The sequence below is a fragment of the Poromitra crassiceps genome (genome assembly GCF_964638095.1).
Source record: "Poromitra crassiceps genome assembly, chromosome: 16".
NCBI classification, from domain to species: domain Eukaryota; kingdom Metazoa; phylum Chordata; class Actinopteri; order Beryciformes; family Melamphaidae; genus Poromitra; species Poromitra crassiceps.
This window is the reverse complement of record NC_139645.1, coordinates 19,286,726-19,308,706: the sequence shown is the minus strand read 5'-3', so window position 1 is coordinate 19,308,706 and position 21,981 is coordinate 19,286,726. Positions and strand designations below refer to the sequence as shown.

General features: G+C 43.4%; 1 protein-coding gene across 1 annotated transcript in view; it reads left to right on the top strand.

Annotated features, from left to right (window-relative positions):
- Positions 1 to 21,981, top strand: part of LOC310791494 (uncharacterized protein) — a 40,491-nt gene that overhangs the window by 11,033 nt on the left and 7,477 nt on the right. The window contains exons 5-10 of the mRNA XM_083653172.1: positions 5,422 to 5,541; positions 8,849 to 9,084; positions 9,182 to 10,979; positions 15,449 to 15,622; positions 16,674 to 16,847; positions 17,331 to 17,504. Of these exons, the coding sequence (XP_083509298.1) occupies positions 5,422 to 5,541; positions 8,849 to 9,084; positions 9,182 to 10,979; positions 15,449 to 15,622; positions 16,674 to 16,847; positions 17,331 to 17,504 (2,676 nt within the window). The remainder of the gene's footprint in view (positions 1 to 5,421; positions 5,542 to 8,848; positions 9,085 to 9,181; positions 10,980 to 15,448; positions 15,623 to 16,673; positions 16,848 to 17,330; positions 17,505 to 21,981) is intronic.

Genomic DNA, 21,981 nt, shown 5'->3' with positions numbered 1-21,981 from the left:
CAAGTTCAAGACGTTGAAGTGCTGCATTTGAGTATGGGAGAGGAAGAAGCACTGTCAAAACAGCTACGCAGCTTCTGGGAAACGGAGTCCCTTGGAATCCATATGGATCCACACCTGGAGGTGTCCACTGACCCAGCGCTCCAAAAATTCGAGGAGTCAGTGAAGTACCATGAAAAAGAGCAGAGGTATGAAGTCGGGCTACCGTGGAAAGTAAACAAGGTGTATATTGCATCTAATTATGTCACTGCAAAAAGTAGGTTTACAAATTTAGTTAAACGGTTTAAAACCGATGAGTTACTGTATAGCAGATATAATAATGTGATCCAAGAATATCTGTCTGAAGGTATAGTGGAGGAAGTGACTCAAGAACCAACTGTAAACCCAGTCTATTATTTACCACATCACGCAGTGATAAAAGAAGAAAGAGCCACTACTAAGCTGAGAGTGGTATTCGACGCTTCCTCACATGAAATAAATAGTTGCTCTTTAAACGAGTGCTTGCTGACGGGCCCAAATCTGAACCCAGACCTGTTAAGCATTTTGGTGCGTCTCAGACAACACAGGATTGCATTAATGGCTGACATCACCAAAGCTTTTTTACAAATTTCATTAAATGAAAGGGACAGAGATGTATTGCGGTTTTTATGGACAAAAGAAAAACCAGTCCCTATGGAAGAAGTCAGATTAATGACCTTGGCACGCGTGTGCCATTTGGCGCATCCTCGAGCCCATTTCTATTAGCGGCTACAATTAGACATCATATCAGGAAATATGAATCAACAGATCCTGAAATAGTAAAAATCCTAAATGAATGTTTGTATGTGGATGACTTCATAACAGGTGCACACAGCGTGAAGGAAGCCTTGGAGTTGTCACAAAGAGCCAAAGAAATCATGTCCACCGCGAGCATGAATTTATGTTAATAGAAAACAAACTCTCTTGCATTGCAAAGTGAATGGAATATGGAACACACCACGGAGCAGGTGGAGATCACAGGTCAGACCCCGTTAACACTTTGAGTGCCACGGCCCTTGGGCAAAAGGTGCTGTACTGTGCCACATAGGCCGCAATGCATTTTAATATAGCCATATAATTTTTTGTGTTCCTCTTATATGGACAACCAATAGCCTCAATGAAACTTTGAACCCTTCTGTTTCATTTAAAAAAAAACTGTGTTTATAAACCGTTCCATTTTGGAAATACACCCCTCTGAAAAAGAGTGTTTTCGACCGAAAAGAGCATGCTGAAATTAGTTTCTGAGATAATCACATCTTTATGTTAGAAAGGCGACAGAATGAATTCTGCTTTGAGTTGAACAAAATGCTATAGCTGAAATGAAAGGTTAGAATGTCTAGTTTACCTGCGGGAAAAAGTATGTCAAAAGAATGTTTTGTTTATTTTCTACAAATATTAGTATACAGCTTGGTCTAACATCAAAATGCTCACTTTCATGGGTCATGCTGGATATTGAAGTCTCTATTTACATAGGGAAACAAGATATCACCTTTATTTTTTATTTTTATGAAACTACACATTGAAAGCTTTCATTTGATGTGTAACATAATAACAATATTCAAAACACAACATGTCCTGCACTGTTTTATCTTCTTCACATGGACCTTCAAAATAGTTGGAAATCAAGACAACTTTATGTAAACATAGGCCAACATCGAGCCTGCTGCTGCCTGTGTGTGTGTGTGTGTGTGTGTGTGTGTGTGTGTGTGTGTGTGTGTGTGTGTGTGTGTGTGTGTGTGTGTGTGTGTGTGTGTGTGTGTGTGTGGCTGCATGTGCCCCTGCGTGCCCAACCCCCCTCCTCCGTGGTGGGAGGAGTCGAGTGTCTCCGCTGCGGTTTGCTCTGTTTGATCTGCACTGAAAAGTCCGCTGCCTGCATCCCCCGCTCCTTCACAGCGTGTCCTCGGCTCCCAGCCGAGAACAATGTAACCCCTCAGAAAGACGCCGCTGTCGCCGTGTCGGCAACTAAATCATATGGATGGACCATAGCAGCGGACACGGATGGGGCTCAACCGTGGCAGCAGATGACTGCTTTTCACAGGCACAGCCAAGTAACGTTATGCTTCAAGCATATCAATGGCGATTTCCGTTTCCTCATGACTTCTTCTCTCTTTTCTCCTGGCCTCTGTCTAATCGGGAGGGCACTGTCGCCACCTAAGGGTTCTGTAAAATAGGCTAGACACATTCAACAGCTCCCATATTGTAAGAGGCGATGTAAGAGGCTTAGATCGACATTCCCCCGTCAAAATATGAATTTGGAGTTATTGACGCCATTTGGCGTCGCTGGCAGTCTACGGTAAATTTCTCTTGACGCCATATGCCGTCGCTGGCACTCAATGTGTTAAAGGTGCTGGGATTAACATGGAGAGCTGAAACTGATGATTTCATATTCGGAGTGAAAGATCTAATGGAATATCTGCAAACGAAAAGAGACACAAAACGAGGAGTATTACAATCAATCATATTGTGCAGCAGCATACCTGCGCACTGAAAATATTGAAGGAGAAATCACCACTAGTCTTGTGTCATCTAAAACAAAGGTTGCACCATTGAAACGCATGACACTTCCCAGATTGGAATTAATGGGAGCTGTAATTGCAGCAAGATTAGGAAAATTCTTAATGACAAATTTGGAAATGACTGATTCACAAATGCACTACTGGACGGATTCAATGATTACACTCTATTGGATAAAAAGCCAGTCCTAACAATGGAAACCATTCGTTGCCAATAGAGTCAGTGAAATCCATTGCTTATCACAACAACCAGCAAATTGGAATCATTGCAATGGAAAGGACAATCCTGCCGATCGTGGCACAAGAGGAATCAGTGTTCAAACACTGAAGGGAGAATCCTTATGGTGGAGCGGGCCGGAGTGGCTAAGAATCCCAAGAGAGGATAAAAATGAAATCAGTGACCGGACTGAGCTGGGACAAATGGATGGAGAAGAACTAAGCGAGTGTATTATTCAAAATCAAATTGCTACAGAAGAGGAAAATTCAGACCCCATTCTAGAATTGAACATGTACAGTAACCTGAGCAAACTACTGAGAGTCACTGCATGGATGAAGCGTTTTGTGCATAATGCGCGCAACACAGACCAAAGACGCAGTGGAGAGTTGAGCACGGAGGAAATCCAGTCAGCCGAAAAATACTGGATTCGGTTTATCCAAGGCAAAACTTTATTTCATGAACTCAGACAACTGAAATCAAAAAAAGATTTGAATAGACAATCAAATATAATCACTCTCAAACCTTTCCTGGATGAATCAGGACTTCTGCGTGTGGGAGGAAGACTCCATGAAACTAATTGGTCCTATGCGCAAAAGCACCCTTACATTTTGCCAGGAAATGATAAACTTTCTGATCTGATCATTGAAAAGGCCCACAGAGAGGTAATGCACTCTGGTCTACAATCGACATTGACTCAAGTGAGAGAAACATATTGGATCATAAAAGGAAGACAAATGACAAAGAAGATGTCGGAGATCTAAAGTTAAAGCAGGACAACAAATCACTGCACCGTTACCAAGAGAACGCATTACGGAAGCGCAGCCGTTTATGGTAACTGGTGTTGATTTTGCTGGACCCTTATATGTGAAACCGCACAACAAGAAAGCGTATATTGCATTATTCACGTGCGCTGTGACAAGAGCGGTTCATTTGGAACTGGTGTCAGATCTCACTGCAGACTCGTTTCTATTGGCATTCAGACGATTCATAGCCAGACGAGGTATTTGTAGTGTTATTTATTCTGACAATGCAAAGACGTTTAAAAGGGCTGATCAAGATCTGAAGTCTTTGTGGAACTTAATGAAAGGAAATGATGTGCAGGAACTTTTCGCAGGAAAGAAGATCACCTGGAAGTATATTGTGGAAAGAGCCGCTTGGTGGGGCGGAATGTGGGAGCGATTAGTGAGATCGGTCAAGACGTGCCTCAGGAAGATACTTGGGAAGGCATATCTTCAATTCGAGGAATTACAGACACTGATCAGTGAAGTGGAAGCCGTGATTAATTCGCGACCACTAACATACCTCCACTCTGACAGCAGAGATCCGTCACCACTAACCCTGTAGTGTTATGTAGAAACCAGTAGAAGCAGCTTGTATAGTTGATCAGCTTTATTGTCAGGCGGACAACATAACACCGGTAGGCGACTGACTGCAGTTGACATGGAGCAGGCTGACGGCGCACCCGGATGACGTCACTCTGGTATCCCTACGCATTGCGCGATATCAAATAGTACCATTACAATACAAACCCCCGCCCATTTTTTAGTTGGCCAGCGAATCACAGCTCTTCCTCCACAGCCAGTTCTTGACCTGAGCACTGTAACACTGAACGCAACACAACTGAACAGGAGGTGGCAGTATCGACAACAGCTGATAAACAACTTTTGGAATCGCTGGAGAAAAGAATATCATGGAACTGAGATCTGCGCACCATGTTCAGCCTGTCACCAAACATGTTCTATTCAGGGTTGGAGACTTTGCACTCCTGCATGAGGACAAGGTGCCCAAGCATGTATGGAAAACGGGGAGAATTGAACAAGTGTTTACTGGAAGAGATGGAAAAATTAGATCATGCGCCATCAGATTGAATTCTAAAGTCATTCTAAAAAGGCCCATTCAGCTGCTTTATCCTCTGGAATTGGATGAACAGTAGACAAGCCGTTCATCGGGCCGGAGTTTGTTGAGATCAAATCAGCAGCATTCAGCAGGAATGCCCACACAGGGAGATCCCCAAGTTCAAGTCCTTATATGGACAGTGACATCACTCCAGTGGGAGCAACTAACTAACTGAAGTGTGCACCTGTGGCAGGTTCATCATGATGAGAGAGAGCGCACCTGGGCTCTAATCCCTATCCCTCTGAACAATGGCCTCCGATCCATAGCAGCAGTTTTGTTTGTTTGTTCCACTACCCCTTTCCCCTAAAAGAAAATAAATTATGCATCGAAAATTAAGAAAACCATCTCAACTTGTCTTTTTATACACTATTAGCCGTAAAAAGAACATAACAAGGCCAAGAAACATGAATGAAAAGTATGTTCAATATGAAAGTATTAATACATACAGTATGAAAACAAAGGAAAACATCAACACTAGAGGGCACTCTGTAGAATGCATACCTCCACCAACCTTTCTACAGAGTTTTGTGATGTTACGTGAATCCATTTGAAATGTAGGTGCCTTTTTGCGATTGGCCACACCCCCTTTTTGCCAGTGGGCGTGCAAAGTACATGTACATGCATAATCTATGATAATAATCTAAACATAAGAAATAATCGAAATCATCTAAACAAATAAAATAGAAATCAACAAATGAAGACAATAGTAGAATATGAGAACAAAACTTGAATTTAAAGTCACTAGAACTAATGATATGTATCAAACATTTGTGTTTCCAGAGGTCAGTACCACAGGCAGAGAGCAGAGTCTCCAGTACCCAGCTGTCTGTCTATGAAGAGTGACTGGTCTAAAGATATCCCTCCACACTTCAGTAATGAACCTGGACCTTCAGACACAAGGTAAGAGGACTGTTATACTGTAATCAAGAAATGTTATTTGATAACCTACACGATTGCACTGAAAACTACAGAGACAAGGAGTGACCATAGGGAGAGAAAACACGTTTTATGGAGGACAAGATATACAGTATATTTCACTTCCTGGATGTAGGTCAGACCTGCCGTCAGTTTGGCTGGATTCATGCACACAGAAGACATTTTATTCCCTCAATTCTTTGTTTTTCATTCCTCCTAATTCATAATGTGTGCACACAAACTATTTATATAATTAAAACTTCACATCAATTATCCCAAAAAGCCGAGTCGTTGTGTTTGATCACCTCTGAAAACATGTTGCCTTTTCTTTTGATTTGCAGAGGTCAGGACCACAGGCAGAGAGCAGAGTCTCCAGTACCCAGCTGTCTGTCTATGAAGACTGACTGGTCTAAAGATCATGCTCCACTCTTCAGTAATGAACCTGGACCTTCAGACACAAGGTAAGAGAACTGTTATCCCATAAGCCTACCTGATGGAATATAGTTCAATGAGATTGTATTCATGAAATCAAGTTAGTAGTAAAAATATGATGGAATACTGGAAAGAGAAAAATACAGGCTCATTGCTATTTGAGTAGAAAAAAAGATGATTATTTCATTCACTAAGAATAAGAATAAGATAACAATAAAATGAGATACGTTTAAATTATCTATGTAGATTTGGATCAATTGAGCAACAAATAATTTCAAGATATATAAAACTAAATTAAATATAAGCTACAGTGGGTGGAATTAAATATGACACAACTGACAATTGCAAACACAACAAGCATTTAATGTGTGATAAGCTGGAAACTCTTTGTCAATATGAAACCAAATATCAAAGCCTAAAACAGCTTTTTAGTTACTTAAAACAATGCCTCCTTGGTCTCATCACATCATTATTAGCTCTCACATTTTGTTCACACAGTGTTAAGATACATTTATGAGTCAAATCCTAAATACTGAGGTCATCATAGTTATCAACTTGGGATCAATATATATAACGAGAAACAGTCAATTAAGAAAGGGGAGGGGATTTAAATGACACGGCCAATCAACCGGAAAGCCTCTCCTGAGTCAAACAAGTCATCACTCATGTCAATGTGAGTTTGGATCAACAGATACAGATGATGAAAACCAGCCTGGCAAAATGTGTAGAAATGTCTGCAACAGATGACAGACTGACCTGTTCTACCACTAGAACATAACAAGGCCAAGAAACATGAATGAAAAGTATGTAGAATATGAAAGTATAATTACATACAGTATAAAAACAAATGAACACATATAAACACTAGAGGGCACTCTGTAGAATACATACCTCCGCCAACCTTTCTACAGAGTTTTGTGATGTTACGTGAATCCATTTGAAATGTAGGGGCCTTTTTGCGATTGGCCACACCCCTTTTTGCCAGTGGGCGTGCAAAGTACATGTACATGCATAATCTATGCTAATAATCTAAACATAAGAAATAATCTAAATAATCTAAACAAATAAAATAGAAATCAACAAATGAAGACAATAGTAGAATATGAGAACAAAACATGAATTTAAAGTCACTAGAACTAATGATATGTATCAACATATCATAACATTGTAACATTTGTGTTTCCAGAGGTCAGGACCACAGGCAGAGAGCCGAGTCTCCAGTACCCAGCTGTCTGTCTATGAAGAGTGACCGGTCTAAAGATCATCTTCCACTCTTCAGTAATGAACCTGGACCTTCAGACACAAGGTAAGAGGACTGTTATACTGGGAGCCTACTGTACCTGATAAAACTGGAGTAAGCTTGATGAAGGGAAAATGTTCTGTTGTGTCATTTAGGATAGTTTCCTTCACTGTTGCATCACAATATGAGAGGACTGTGTTCATGACGCAAATCTCCGTGCCCCAATGTTTTCTTACATATTTAAAAATAAAAATAAAAATGATGATGTTTGGAACTATGGCACTTGGCACTTTCATGTCTGTCTACTGTCTATTGTCTGAGCCTTTTTAAAATTTAGTGACTCTCCCTGCAACCAAATCTACCTATGAGTACAAATAAAGTAACCTTGACCTTGACTTAGAGATGGGACTGATCCAATATCAGTATGGGGTGCCGATACTGACGTAATTCACAAATCTGATATCAGACTGACGTTGTTGACCCTTAGTCCCGCCCTCCTCCCCAAGTTGCTCAAATTCCCTCATCCTGCTAGCCCCACCTTAAAAGCCACAACAGCTCACTGCTGGCCACACGCATAAGACACGCCCACAGGAAATGGTTTAAACACCAAAACCTCCCATCATTGTTGAAAAGCCAATTTTCAGTCATACAGTGTTTGTGTTTGACACTGTTTGTGTTTGACATGTAAACACAGACAGTGGTTGATACTGTAGATGTAATGTAATGGAACTCTACCATCCTATCTACCCTAACTGCTGTGATCAATCTCTGTGCCCTGCTAACACTATCTGTAGTCAGAGGTTATCAAGAATGGTACTTATTTATTTACTAATGACTGACAGACACTGTCTGTGTTCTGTAACAAATGTCATCAGTGTTGATGTAATATGACTGTGTGTTGTTTGTATTGAGCTGAACATTCATTAATGATAATTACATATGAAACAAACAGAAGAACTGTTACAATGTTGCATTCATCCATGATCACCACAGTGACATTTATCCATGATGGGTATGCAATGTTGACTCCACTGATTAAACTACAACTATGACAACAGATACATGTGAAAATAAACTTTACATGTGATGGCAGCACAATGCTATCTGAGCATCTATATAGTCAAGTTTATTTGTATAGCACATTTCATACACAGAGGCAATTCAAAGTGCTTCACATAAAATGGATGACAGGAAAATAAAAGAATAAAAGAAGAGAATAAAATGGACATTTAAAAGCATCACAACACAACTTTAAAAAAGAGTAAAAAAAAGTGCATTAAGCAACAGGCGCAACAGTTGCAAAAAGAGCTAAAAACTTTTAGAGGACTCAATGGATTTGCATAATAGAATAAATCAATTTATCTATATTGAGTCCCCCGACATCATGACTATAAACATGACTACACACACATAAAACTCAAGTCTGGGTACGGTGTCCTCTATTAAACCTTGCTTAAAACGAGTACGGCTCAAGTAAGCTCCCCTTATAGATAGTCTGGGCAAAATCTTTTAATAGTTTTACAATTTGAACAAGAGATAGTTCAAACTTTTGTTCAAATTATAATTTTTTAGTTAGATCTTCATCTGATCAGTCATAATAAATTGCCTTCATCCCCACAGAAACAGGAAGAGGAGTCTAGGTGTTGTGAAGCAGCAGCTGTCCTGCTGTGCATTGTGTCATTGGGTCCTGAGGGATCCAGTCTCTACCAGCTGTGGACACAGGTTCTGCAGACAGTGCATCACCTCATACTGGGCCCAGTCTGGTTCATCAGGAGACTCCGCCTGTCCCCAGTGTAGAAAAAAGTCCAGAACAAGATCAGGACTGCAGACACCCAGTCAAACCAGCATTGCACAATGTAAGACTGGGGTTCTGTCTACTTTGGTCACCATTTCTAAAACCTGGAAACAACAGCATATTTGTTAAACATTTGTTTATTATTTCTTCTCTTCCAGTGGACGGTGTTTTGCAGGAGGTTTTAGACGAGCATAAGATCATTCTGATAATGAGATGTGAATTTGTGACAGAAGGAACAGCTGAAGCAGGAATTGGAACTCCCCTCAATAGGATCTACACTGCACTCTACATCACAGTGGGACAGAGTGAAGAGGTTAATACCCAACATGAGGTGTGGCAGCTGGAGACAGCATCCAAGATGGAGACTCTCCATGACACTCAGATCAAGTGCCATGACATCTTTAAACCCTTACCTGACCAAGAGAGCCACATCAGAGTAGTTCTTACGAATGGTGTTGCTGGAATTGGAAAAACCTTCTCAGTGAAGAAGTTCAGTCTGGACTGGGCAGAGGGCTTGGAAAATCAAGACGTCACTCTTGTGATTCTGCTTTCGTTCCGGGAGCTGAACTTGATCAGAGATGAGCAGTACAGTCTTCTCATGCTGCTCCATGTTTTCCATCCAACCTTACAGAGGGTCACAGCAGAGAAGATCTCTGTCTGTAAAGTTGTGTTCATCTTTGATGGCCTGGATGAAAGCAGACTTCCATTGGATTTCCACAACAATGAGGTGGTGTCTGATGTCACACAGGTATCATCAGTAGATGTGCTGTTGACAAACCTCATCAAGGGGAATCTGCTTCCCATGGCTCTCCTCTGGATAACCTCTAGACCTGCAGCAGCCAATCAGATCCCTCCTACATGTGTTGACAGGGTGACAGAGGTACGAGGGTTCACTGACCCCCAGAAGGAGGAGTACTTCAGGAGGAGATCCACTGATGAGGAGCTGTCCAGCAAAATCATCTCACACATCAAGGCATCCAGGACCCTCCACATCATGTGCCACATCCCGGTCTTCTGTTGGATCACTGGTACAGTTCTGGAGCACATGTTGACTACAGACCAGAGAGGAGAGCTGCCCAAGACCCTGACTGAGATGTACTCACACTTCCTGCTGGTTCAGACAGAGAGGAAGAAGCAGAAGTATGATGAGAGCCATGAGATGATTCAACAGCAGCTGATGGAGACTGAAAGGGATGTTCTTCTGAAGCTGGGGAAGCTGGCGTTTGATCATCTGCAGACAGGCAACCTCCTGTTCTACCAAGAAGAGCTGGAGGAATGTGGTCTTGATGTCAGAGAGGCCATGGTGTTCTCAGGAGTGTGCACAGAGATCTTCAAAAGAGAGTGTGTGCTCTTCCAGAAGACGGTCTACTGCTTTGTTCATCTGAGCATCCAGGAGTTTCTCGCTGCAGTCTACATGTTCCACTGTTACACAAACAGGGCAGATAACGTACTGAGCACATTCCTGGGAGAAGACTGGGATAAATATGATCAATCCCTGGATTTCTTCCTGAAGAACGCCTTGGTCAAAGCCCTGACGAGTGTAAATGGCCACTTGGACCTATTTGTCCGCTTCCTTCATGGGCTCTCACTGGAGTCTAACCAGAGTCTCTTAGGAGGTCTTCTGGGTCAGACAGACAGCAGTCCAGACAGCATCCAGACAGCCATCAGCAACCTGAAGAAGATGAACACTGCTAATATATCTCCTGACAGAAGCATCAACATCTTCCACTGTTTGATGGAGATGAACCACCACTCAGTACAACAGGAGATGCAAAAGTTCCTGAAGTCAAAGAACAAGTCAAAGAAGAAACTCTCTATGGTCCACTGCTCAGCTCTGGCCTACATGCTGCAGATGTCAGAGGAGGTTCTGGATGTGTTCGACCCGAACGCGTACAACACATCAAAGGAGGGACGAAGCAGACTGATCCCAGCTGTGAGGAACTGCAGAGAGGCTCGGTTAGTCCAGATGTAGGGCCCTATCTTTCGCAAAAGCGGTAATTTAGCATTTGCGCTCATTTAACGCCATGTGCAATGCAAATTGGGGGTGTGGACAATCGCATGCCTGTTATAATTGTACTGGACATAGGCGTTTCACATGCCGAACTAGGCGTTTCAGCGCAAAAATGTGAGGATTACTTTGCGCTAAGAGCTTTTAAAAGCACCTCTTATGCGCTAAATACCCCGTTGCGCTTGAGTGCACCATAATCTCCGTGCAGCACAACGCAGTGCAGAGTAAAATTCCTTTTGGATGTCATTACGCACAGCCTTGCCTCGCCAGGACATGAAATTTTGCTGCTAAAATTGGGTATTAGCAGATAATTCAGTGAGGCAATCAACTACAACTCACTGAGAAACTTTTATCACATCGCAAAGAAGGAAATTAATTGAGAAAACTTGTTGGACAATGGACATAGGCTATTCACCTTCATAACCCGGAGGGTCGTTGGCACTACAGACGATCTGTCAATAAGCTCTTTTTATCTCTCTCTGTCCTCGGCACGAGTGAGTCCACTCTATTATGCATGGAGAGAATTACAGCATATTGCATGCCTCGAGCAAACAGCGATTGCGAGATGGGAATCTGATTGTTTTTTATTGATGTAACGCCCAGGCAATGGCCACACCTGTGAATAATTCTGGTACTTAAGACCGCCCAAATCCCGTTTGCGCAGGCATTCTGGGGGCGCAGATGATTTTGGCACGGCTCTAATTTGCGCCTGCGGCACGTGCCGTGAACGTTTCCGCATCCCCGCTGAGAATTGCATCCCCAACATATTTCGGGGCTGTTTTAACTTAGAAATCCGGGAGGTCACGTCTACCCAATTATATCACTTTTAAACAGTTAATATTATTTATAAATCATTACAATATGCTCCCGTGAGGTGGGGATGCGTTTAGCTGCTGCCGGGGAGGGGGGCTGCAAAACTCGGCATAACACCTGGACAAAATGTGCAAGGCAGACCGCCATCTTCCCTGCCTTAAGGCACGCGCAAACAGGTGCGCAAGTGCAAATGGGGGATATCTCCTGTACCAAGATAGGGCCCATAGTCTCTTAAAACGGACACGTTGGCTCCCACAATTTGCAGATGTTCCCACCTAGCCGTCTTTACTTCTTGCAGGAGGAAAGTTGGTCAAAACACAAAGTGAAACTTGGGTTAAAATAATGAGCTCTGATTGGACTAATCAGGCCATCAGGCGGGACAATCAGAGTCCAATAGTTCCCAACGGATATAAGGCGGGTACATCCACTGAAGGCGGATATATATAGGCATGGGTCGGTCTAAATTATTTATTTATGTTAACGGTCACTTTGAATGATTTTAACAAATAATAATGTAGAAAACAAAGACTTTAAATTCGGGACGGTTTATTTTGGGACGGTTCTGGGACGATGATGAAAAAGGTTAGTGTCGAACGCTTAATACAAACCAGCCAAGGAGTGCAGGAATTAAAGGATAAGGCCAGTGTTTTCAATGCATTGTTAATCATCAAAAGATTCTATGAAAATAACAAAATCAGCAATAATTTTGTTATGCCAATAAATCTCGTCCATGTAGCCTGTGCCCAATGAAGCCCTGTGTTTAATTGGAGCAAATTACTTCCGCGTTGATGGCTAAAAATGGTACATGGAAAGTAACCAGAGTAAAGCATTGTTGATTTTGTTATTTTCATAGGATTTGTTGATGGTAAGCAGTGTATTAAAAACACCTTGGGCCCTATCTTCGTACAGGCGCTATCCCCTAATAGCGCTTGCACACCTGTTTGCGCGTGCGTGCCTTAAAGCAGGGAAGATTGCAGTCCGCTGTCCAGGTGTTATGCCGAGTGTTGCACCCCCGCCCAGCATAAAAAAAGCATCCCCACCTCACGGGAGCATAATTGTAATGATTTATACAGAAATGTAACTGTTTAAAAGTGATATAATTGGGTAGACGTGACCTCCCTGATTTCTAAGTTAAAACAGCCCCGGAATATGTTGGGGATGCAATTCTCGCCGGGGATGCGAAACGTTCACAGCACGTGTCGCAGGCGCAAATTAGAGCCGTGCCAAAATCATCTGCGCCCCAAAATTGACGGGTGCGGCCAGGCAATGCTGGGCATTACGTCAATCAAAACCAATCAGATTGCCGTCTCGCAATGGCTGTTTGCGCGAGGCATGCAATATGCTGTAATTCTCTCCATGCGTCATAGAGTGTACTCACTCGTGCGAGGACAGAGAGAGATGGAGAGAGCTTATTGACAGATCGTCTGTGGTGCCAACGACCCTCCGGGTTATGAAGGTAAATAGCCTATGTCCATTGTCCAACAAGTTTTCTCAATTAATTTCCCTCTTTGCGATGTGATAAAAGTTTCTCAGTGAATTATAGTTGATTGCCTCACTGAATTATCTGCTAATACCCAATTTTAGCAGCATAATTTGATGTCCTGGCGTGGCAAGGCTGTGCGTAATGACATCTCCAAAAGGTATTTTACTTTGCACTGCGCTGTGCTGCACGGAGATTAGTGTGCTGCCACTGCAGCGAGGTATTTAGCGCGTAAGAGGTCCTTTTCAAAGCTCTTAGCGCAAAGTAATTGCGTGATGCTGACAATAGGGATAATGCCATCTATCCTTACATTTTAGCGCTGAAACGCCTGCTTTGGCATGTGGCACGCCTATGCCAGTACAATTATAACAGGCATGCGCTTGTGCCCCCCCAATTTGCATTGCACACGGCGTTAAACGAGCGCAAACGCTAAATTAGCGCTTTTGGGAAGATAGGGCCCCACGTCCTTTAACTCATTCACCGCCAATGACGTCTTTGACGTGTTATCAGAAATAGCCCTCCCCGCCAAGGACGTGTTTGACGTGTTTTTGTTTTTATTACTGCAGGGCGTATTTCAAACACTTACCCAGCCTCTGACAGAGTATCATGTCCCTAGCATCTAAGACAACACGTGAACAAACACATACCGCAGCTGTTGTTTTGAAATTGAGCAAGAGGAAAAGCAGAAAACGGGTAACGCTTCCTTGTGCAGACAGGAGAAACGCCATTGAAACGCGCCTCGGCGCGCTGCACGAGCTGGAGTCGCCTTCCTCTGTGCCAGCCCGGAGAAAACGGGAGAAAGTAATCAAGAGATGTGTTTGATCATCGGAGGAATGAGGAAATGATCGATCAGTTTGCGAGGGCGGTGAGGACGTGTTGAATAGCCGAGGGGAAAACGGGAACGATTTCAGGGAGGATATGACAGGGAGACATGGACGAGGACGGGTGGACCAGAACATAAACAAAATAAACACACAACAGCAAGGCACAAGGCAGAAGCGGCTGCGGCAGTCACAGCAGCCCGCTGTCCTTTCTCAAGAGCTATTCAGTTGGTTCATGAAATCGCTGGGCTGCGTGCCCTCCAGTGTTGCTCCTGGCCAATCCCAGCGCCACAGGGCGTGGTTATTGCTTATCTTATGTGGGGTTAGAAATCTAAAAGGGGGATCGTGTGTGTGTGTGTGTGTGTGTGTGTGTGTGTGTGTGTGTGTGTGTCTGTCTGTCTGTCTGTCTGTCTGTGTCTGTCTGTCTGTCTGTCTGTCTGTCTGTCTGTCTGTCTGTCTGTCTGTCTGCACACTCACTCACCGAGTAAACTGTATTTTTTGAATGTAAAAAAAAAAGCACTTCATGTGTATATATATATATATATATATATTTTTTTTTTTGTCATTTGTGTCCTAACGAATAATATTTACATGTCTGATGTCAATACAGTTCAAAATAAAAGAATTGAGAGTGAGTTCTGCCTGAGATTGTGCCCTTTTACAAAAATGCTTTTTTCTCCCTTTTCTCTTCCCAGACAGGCTTTTTTGGTGAACATGGGGTGTATAAAAAGGGTTATAAGTAGAGTACAGAACATGCTAAAAGCTAACTTTCTTTTTGGGGGTGAAAGTAGAGACTTAGATCTTCATTTCGAGGTATTGGACATCACTGTAGTCCTAGTACAGAATTTACTGTGGGTCTTGAAAGATGACCAAACATTATGGAAATACTTGGCCTGTGCCAAAAATGCCAGTCAGATATTGGCAGTGAATGAGTTAAGAGGCTGTGCTTAAAACGTTTTGGAAACCTACATTTTATCACAACAGACAGCAATATTTTCCTGTGGACAGTGTTATTGTTGTGTTAATATACATGAGTGTCATGTTAATCCTGTGTTGTTTTAGCAGAATTTAAAATGAACTGCCTGTGAAGCTTAGGCTAAAATCTGTATATATATAAAAAAAAAAAAAAAAAAACATTTTACAGAATTGCGTCCTGTACATTCTGTTGTACTTTGCTTTGTGATATTACATGTTCATCACTTTTATTATGAAGTAGTAGTAGTATGCTGTGTATGTTTTGATGCGGGCATAGTCTCAACTCTGCTTTCATACAACTAATCTTACATTAAATCTGTGATCACAGACTTTCTGGCTGTGAACTCTCAGAGACTCACTGTGAAGTCCTGGCCTCAGCTCTGAAGTCCAACCCCTCCCATCTGAGAGAGCTCGACCTGAGTAAGAACCAGCTGCAAGATTCAGTTGTGAAGCTTCTGTCTGCTGGACTGGAGAGTCCACACTGTAGACTGGAGACTCTCAGGTAAGATTTTGATTTACAGTTTTTCTAATTTGATTTGACACATTTCTCCAAACTAAGGTCTGTACTCTCAAAACAGTGTATCTCAGGTCAGTATTCCTGACTCTGTAAAGGTTGACCTGCAAGTTTTACATCAGGTTTTCAGACTTTTATTCTGATCAAACGTCATATAGGATGAATCACTGTGACATCACAACAACAACAAAGTACTTCCTGGTGCCACTGCAGCAGAAACTAGTATGAAATAAAGCTGAAACGCTGTGGCAAACAACCATTAATATCTCAAAAACTATACATTTTTTCCCTCAAAAGGTTGTGCCTTCTGCCAGGTCGCCATTGTAAATAAGAATTTGTTCGTAATGACTTACCTGGTTAAATAAAGGTTAAATAAAAAACAAAATAAAAATCACATCACATACTACTGTATAGTTTGACATGGTGAGTGAGAGCAGAAGTAGGTTAAGGGTCTGATGTGTATGTAGTGTGAGTGTTATGTATGTAGTTGTGTATGTTGTGTAAAGTGTCACAGTTTTAAAATGTGTGAATTCCGTAAAAAGGACACTCAAGGCAGACTGCATAGGGTCCCACTACAAAGGTTGAAAAAAGTATCAACTTAAACTGTGATTTCTAAAACAGTACAAAAGATAAATTAAATCTGAATTAAGGTGATAGAGTCCTACATGTGGTGACTTGTTTAAAGTTTGAATAGAGTGTCTATCTTAAAGTATGAAGGAGTAGGTAGAGTTCAAAGAGGGTGTGGTTTCACCATGAACTGCTGTTTAAAATGAATGGCAGTTACACCCGGAAGTATAGCCAATCTGTTTGTTTACAAACATGCTGATTCATCTATAAACAGCAATTAACCTCAAACCTCATGCTTTGATATCTTATTTAGATTGCTGCACCTCTCTATTCCTGTCTCAAACGTTATGCTTTGATATCTTATTTAGATTGCTGCACCTCTCTATATTTGCATTCATTAATCTGTTTACGTGCGTTGTGTGACTGAAATGATCAAATAATAATATTTCCTTATCTTTTCATCTCCATTAAGGCTGAGTGACTGTAATCTGTCAGAGATAAACTGTGAAGCTCTGGCCTCAGCTCTCAGCTCCCAGTCCTCCAGTCTGAGAGAGCTGGACCTGAGTAAGAATCGCTTACAGGACTCTGGAGTGAAGCTGGTCTCTGTTGGACTAGAGAGTCCACACTGCAGACTGGAAACTCTCAGGTCAGTATTACTGATACTGTTCAACAGACCACCATTTAAATGTGGCTTTACATGCACATTAATATCAGTGAAAATACCTGACCTCTGTATTTTCCTGCTGATGTGAGTTTTGAAAGCAGCTGAGATACCAACATTGATCACATCTAGTTTCTATCCTGTGGTAGAATATTGCATCATCTCCTTTCTTTACTGCATCTGTTGTTGAAACCTAAAGTAAAGGATTTATCACATTCTGTCACACATTGAGTCCAGAACTGAAATGAAAACACAAACCAGATCAGCTATAGTTCACTGTTACATCTCCAGCTGGTTCAGAATAGAGCAACTAGGATTTGAACCAGTGCTACAGGGAGTGACATCATCAGAGCCTAGATGCCATACTGAACTCTGTATCTATATTTGCATTCATTAATAATCTGTTTACGTGAGTTGTGTGACTGAAATGATAACATCATATTGCCTTATCTTTTCATATCCATTAAGGCTGAGTGACTGTAAGCTGTCAGAGAGAAGCTGTGAAGCTCTGGCCTCAGTTCTCAGCTCCCAGTCCTCCAGTCTGAGAGAGCTGGACCTGAGTAAGAATGACTTACAGGACTCTGGAGTGAAGCTGGTCTCTGCTGGACTAGAGAGTCCACACTGTAGACTGGAAACTCTCAGGTCAGTATTACTGATACTGTTCAACAGACCACCATTTAAATGTGGCTTTATGCACATTAATATCAGTGAAAATACCTGACCTCTGTATTTTCCTGCTGATGTGAGTTTTGAAAGCAGCTGAGATACCAACATTTATCACATCTAGTTTCTATCCTGTGCTAGAATATTGCATCATCTCCTCTCTTTACTGCCTCTGTTGTTGAAACCTAAAGTAAAGGACTTGTAAAGGACGAGCCCATCGGCTAACCGCAGTGAAAACATGTGACTGTCATCGCCCTGTCTCCTCTCCAGCCCAAAACAGAAGGAGCTAGGAGCCTCCATCTCCCTGAGCATGGAGAACCTAGCTCTCACAAGCGCCCCCTTTGCTCGCTCCTGCAGGAACCCACCCAAGTCCCTGCACAGCTCAGCCAGGTTGTGCTGCAGCCCCGGTCTATCCTGACAAACCAGCTCCTCCTCCACTTCCATAATGCTACTCTCCAGCCCACTTAACACGTTAACTGCCAGCGACGTATGCATACGTCAAAAAAAATCCAGCGCTTCACTGCCAAGGACGTATGGATACGTCAAAAAAATCGTTTTTTTTTTTTTGACGGTGGGGCGTTGATCAATCCCTTTTACGTCTCCTGTACAATTATTGGAGGTATTGAATGTGTATAATCTATTTTACCGACCCACTAAGTGTTGACAGTGCTCCCCCAGACGAGCGAAATCAAAGAAAAAGGGAGCAAGCCATTCCAAGGAAATGGCGAGGCGATTTTACAGTATTACATTCTCATGAAAATGGTTGGGGGAAAACGCTCTCGTTTTCACGCTGATTGCTGGCGATGCGGGATTGCAAATTTACATAATACATTACAGGTGGAACACACTTTGAAACACGCAGCATAAATATGACCAGAATCGCAAAAGCTTCTCTCAACCAAAACTCCCAAGAAGCGAGCGAGTCCATGCCGACTTCCTCAAACAGCAGCCTGCAGACAGGCACAGGAGAGCAGCAAAAGCACTGAGACTGTGACGGCCGCTGCACCCAAGAAGAGGGAGGAGTTGAACTCTGCCTCTCGCTCTCTCCCTCTCTCTCTCTCTCTCTCTCTCGCTCTCTCTCTCTCCCTCCCTCCCTCTCTCTCTCTCTCTCTCTCTCTCCCTCTCCCCCTCTCACTAGGATTAAACCTAGTGCGTCTCCCTCCCGAGAGGGAGGGAGAGAGAGAGAGAGGGAGGGAGAGCGAGAGGGAGGGAGAGAGAGAGAGAGAGAGAGAGAGAGGGAGGGAGAGCGAGGGGAAGGGAGAGAGAGAGAGAGAGAGAGAGCGAGAGGGGGAGGGAGAGAGAGAGAGAGAGAGAGCCAAAAATGAATGGTTAAAGTGACAGCTCTATCGAATTTCACAAAAAGCCGTTTATCTCTGAATATTTGTTCTGATGCTAAAACCATGCTGTATTCAACTGATAATGCTTACATAACTACTAACTCTACAAACTAACTCTTTTAGACAGAGAAAGTACACATTCTATTAGTACTTTTGAGATATTGTATGTTCACAAACTCCAAGCAGAAAATAATCCTCGGCGCTTGTAAAATGAGCCACAATCCTCAAAAAAACGGCTTGGCAGAAGCTACCTACAGCAAGAAAAAAACGGCTGGCAGTCAATGTGTTAACAGCCTTCTAACCTCTGCTGTGGACAAAGCAGTGTACTGCAGGCACAAGTGTCTCATATGAGCTTTACCAGCTAGTCAAACTCCCTCTTCTTCTCTCTCCACAGAGACAGAGACTTCTTATATGATATTAGCCTGGGCCAAGTGATGATCTGAAAAGCTAGCTGTAGCTATGCTAGCCTTCACTAGCCTGTTGCTGTGCCGACTGAGAATGTATGTGGTCTATAGTCGATGCCTGGAGAGTGAAGCACCCTGATGTCAGGCAGTTTACATGGATAAAGGTGGTGGGAGAGAGAGTGAGTGCAGCTTGTGTAAAGTGCCCGGCATGGTTATGCGCAGCCACGACTTGGAGCCTTGCCGCCGCCGAGCGGCGACAGCGAGACTGTGCATACTCAACCGTACCTCGTCCAAAACGTTATCTTGTCGTTTACCAAGAACTTGCAATCATGTCGGTGGGGGAACATTTCATTGTCCCTCCATTTCAAAACTCATTCCGGTGAGCCTGCAGAAGGCTTTGCTAGATGAGGGACAAGCACTGTTAAATGAGGAAATGGCATTTCCTCATTCCTCACAACAATGACTTGACGCCGCGGAGTCATATTTTCGAGGAGCTGCACGCCCCCTACGCCGAGCTGCGCCGACCCCCTCGGCGCAGTCAGCGCCGTCGATTTCGCTCGAGCATATTTGCGCTTAAGTCACAGCTGCTCACAATGTCTCTGCTGCAGCACCTGGATGGGGCTCCTCCCCTCTCCTATCCATGGTGGGGTCTATCATGCAGTTCCAATCACCTGCCATAACTCAAATCTTCTCCTCTCCTATTCACGCTATGTAGCCCCGCCCACTTGACCCAGTTGTGTCATGACTTCCTGTTCAAAACACCATCTGTTTTACCTGCTCACTAGTACTGTACTGTCACAGGAAGTGTTCTGTTTTACCTGCTCACTAGTACTGTACTGTCACAGGAAGTGTTCTGTTTTACCTGCTCACTAGTACTGTGCTGTCACAGGAAGTGTTCTGTTTTACCTGCTCACTAGTACTGTACTGTCACAGGAAGTGTTCTGTTTTACCTGCTCACTAGTACTGTACTGTCACAGGAAGTGTTCTGTTTTACCTGCTCACTAGTACTGTACTGTCACAGGTAGTGTTCTGTTTTACCTGCTCACTAGTACTGTACTGTCACAGGAAGTGTTCTGTTTTACCTGCTCACTAGTACTGTACTGTCACAGGAAGTGTTCTGTTTTACCTGCTCACTAGTACTGTACTGTCACAGGAAGTGTTCTGTTTTACCTGCTCACTAGTACTGTACTGTCACAGGTAGTGTTCTGTTTTACCTGCTCACTAGTACTGTACTGTCACAGGAAGTGTTCTGTTTTACCTGCTCACTAGTACTGTACTGTCACAGGAAGTGTTCTGTTTTACCTGCTCACTAGTACTGTACTGTCACAGGAAGTGTCAACACAATAGGAAGTAACTGGCTGACCCCTGTGTTGGAACATAAGGTGAATGGAGCTCCTGCCTTAGGGCAGCAAACAGCACCTCTCTCTCTCCCTATAAGCATCAATGTGAACAAAAACAAAAAGCTTGTTATGAATGCAGCCTCTCACCACCAACAGCTGCCCTGATGAACCTCCTTCTGTGACACAATAGTGACCTCCAGCCCTTTGCTTGACATATTCCAATCATAACTAAGCCCCTTTTCCCCTGCATGGTCTCTGGTGCTATTGATGTTAAGTGTACCAAAGAGAGAAAGAGAAAGAAGGAGAGAGAGGGAGAGAAAGAGAGGGAGGGAGAGAGAAAGAGGAAGGGAGAGAGAGAGGGAGGGAGAGAGAAAGAGAGGGAGGGAGAGAAAGAGAGGGAGAGAGAGGGAGAGAGAAAGAGGGAGAGAGAGAGAGAGGGAGGGAGAGAGAAAGAGAGGGAGGGAGAGAAAGAGAGGGAGAGAGAGAAAGAGAGGGATATAGAGAAGGAGAGGTGGGAGAGAAAGAGAGGGAGGGAGAGAGAGAAAGAGAGGCAGAGAGAGAGAGGAAGTGAGAGAAAGAGAGGGAGGGAGAATAAGAGAGAGAGAAAGAGAGGGATATAGAGAAAGAGAGGAAGGGAGAGAAAGAGAGGGAGGGAGAGAGAAAGAGAGGGAGGGAGAGAGAGACAGAGAGGGAGAGAGAAAGAGAGGGAGGGAGAGAGGGAGAGAGGAAGGGAGAGAAAGAGAGGAAGGGAGAGAAAGAGAGGGAGGGAGAGAGAGAAAGAGAGGGAGGGAGAATAAGAGAGGGAGAGAGAAAGAGGGGCAATGAGAGAAAGGGAGGGAGAGAGAGAAAGAGAGGGAGGGAGAGAAAGAGAGGGAGAGAGAGAAAGAGAGGGAGAGAGAGAGAAAGAAGAAGGGAGAGGGAAAGAGAGGGAGGGAGAGAAAGAGAGGGAGGGAGAGAAAGAGAGGGAGAGAGAGGGAGAGAGAGGGAGGGAGAGACAGAGAGGGTGAGAGAAAGAGAGGGAGGGAGAGTGAAAGAGAGGGAGGTAGAGAAAGAGAGGAAGGGAGAGAAAGAGATGGAGGGAGAGAGAAAGAGAGGGAGAGACAGAAAGAGAGGGAGAGACAGAAAGAGGGAGAGGGAGCGAGAGAGAGAGAGAAAGAGAGGGATGGAGAGAGAGAAAGAGAGGGAGTGACAGAAACAGGGAGGGAGGGAGAGAAAGACTTTTGATGTTCCTTTAATGAACAGTCAACTTATCCTAAAAAACAGAGCGACCTAACAATGCCAAAAACTAAACAAACTCAATGCCTCACCACCCACACACACACACAGAGCAGGGATTTAAAAAAAACTTGCCACCAACAAAAGCAAGGTTAACAAA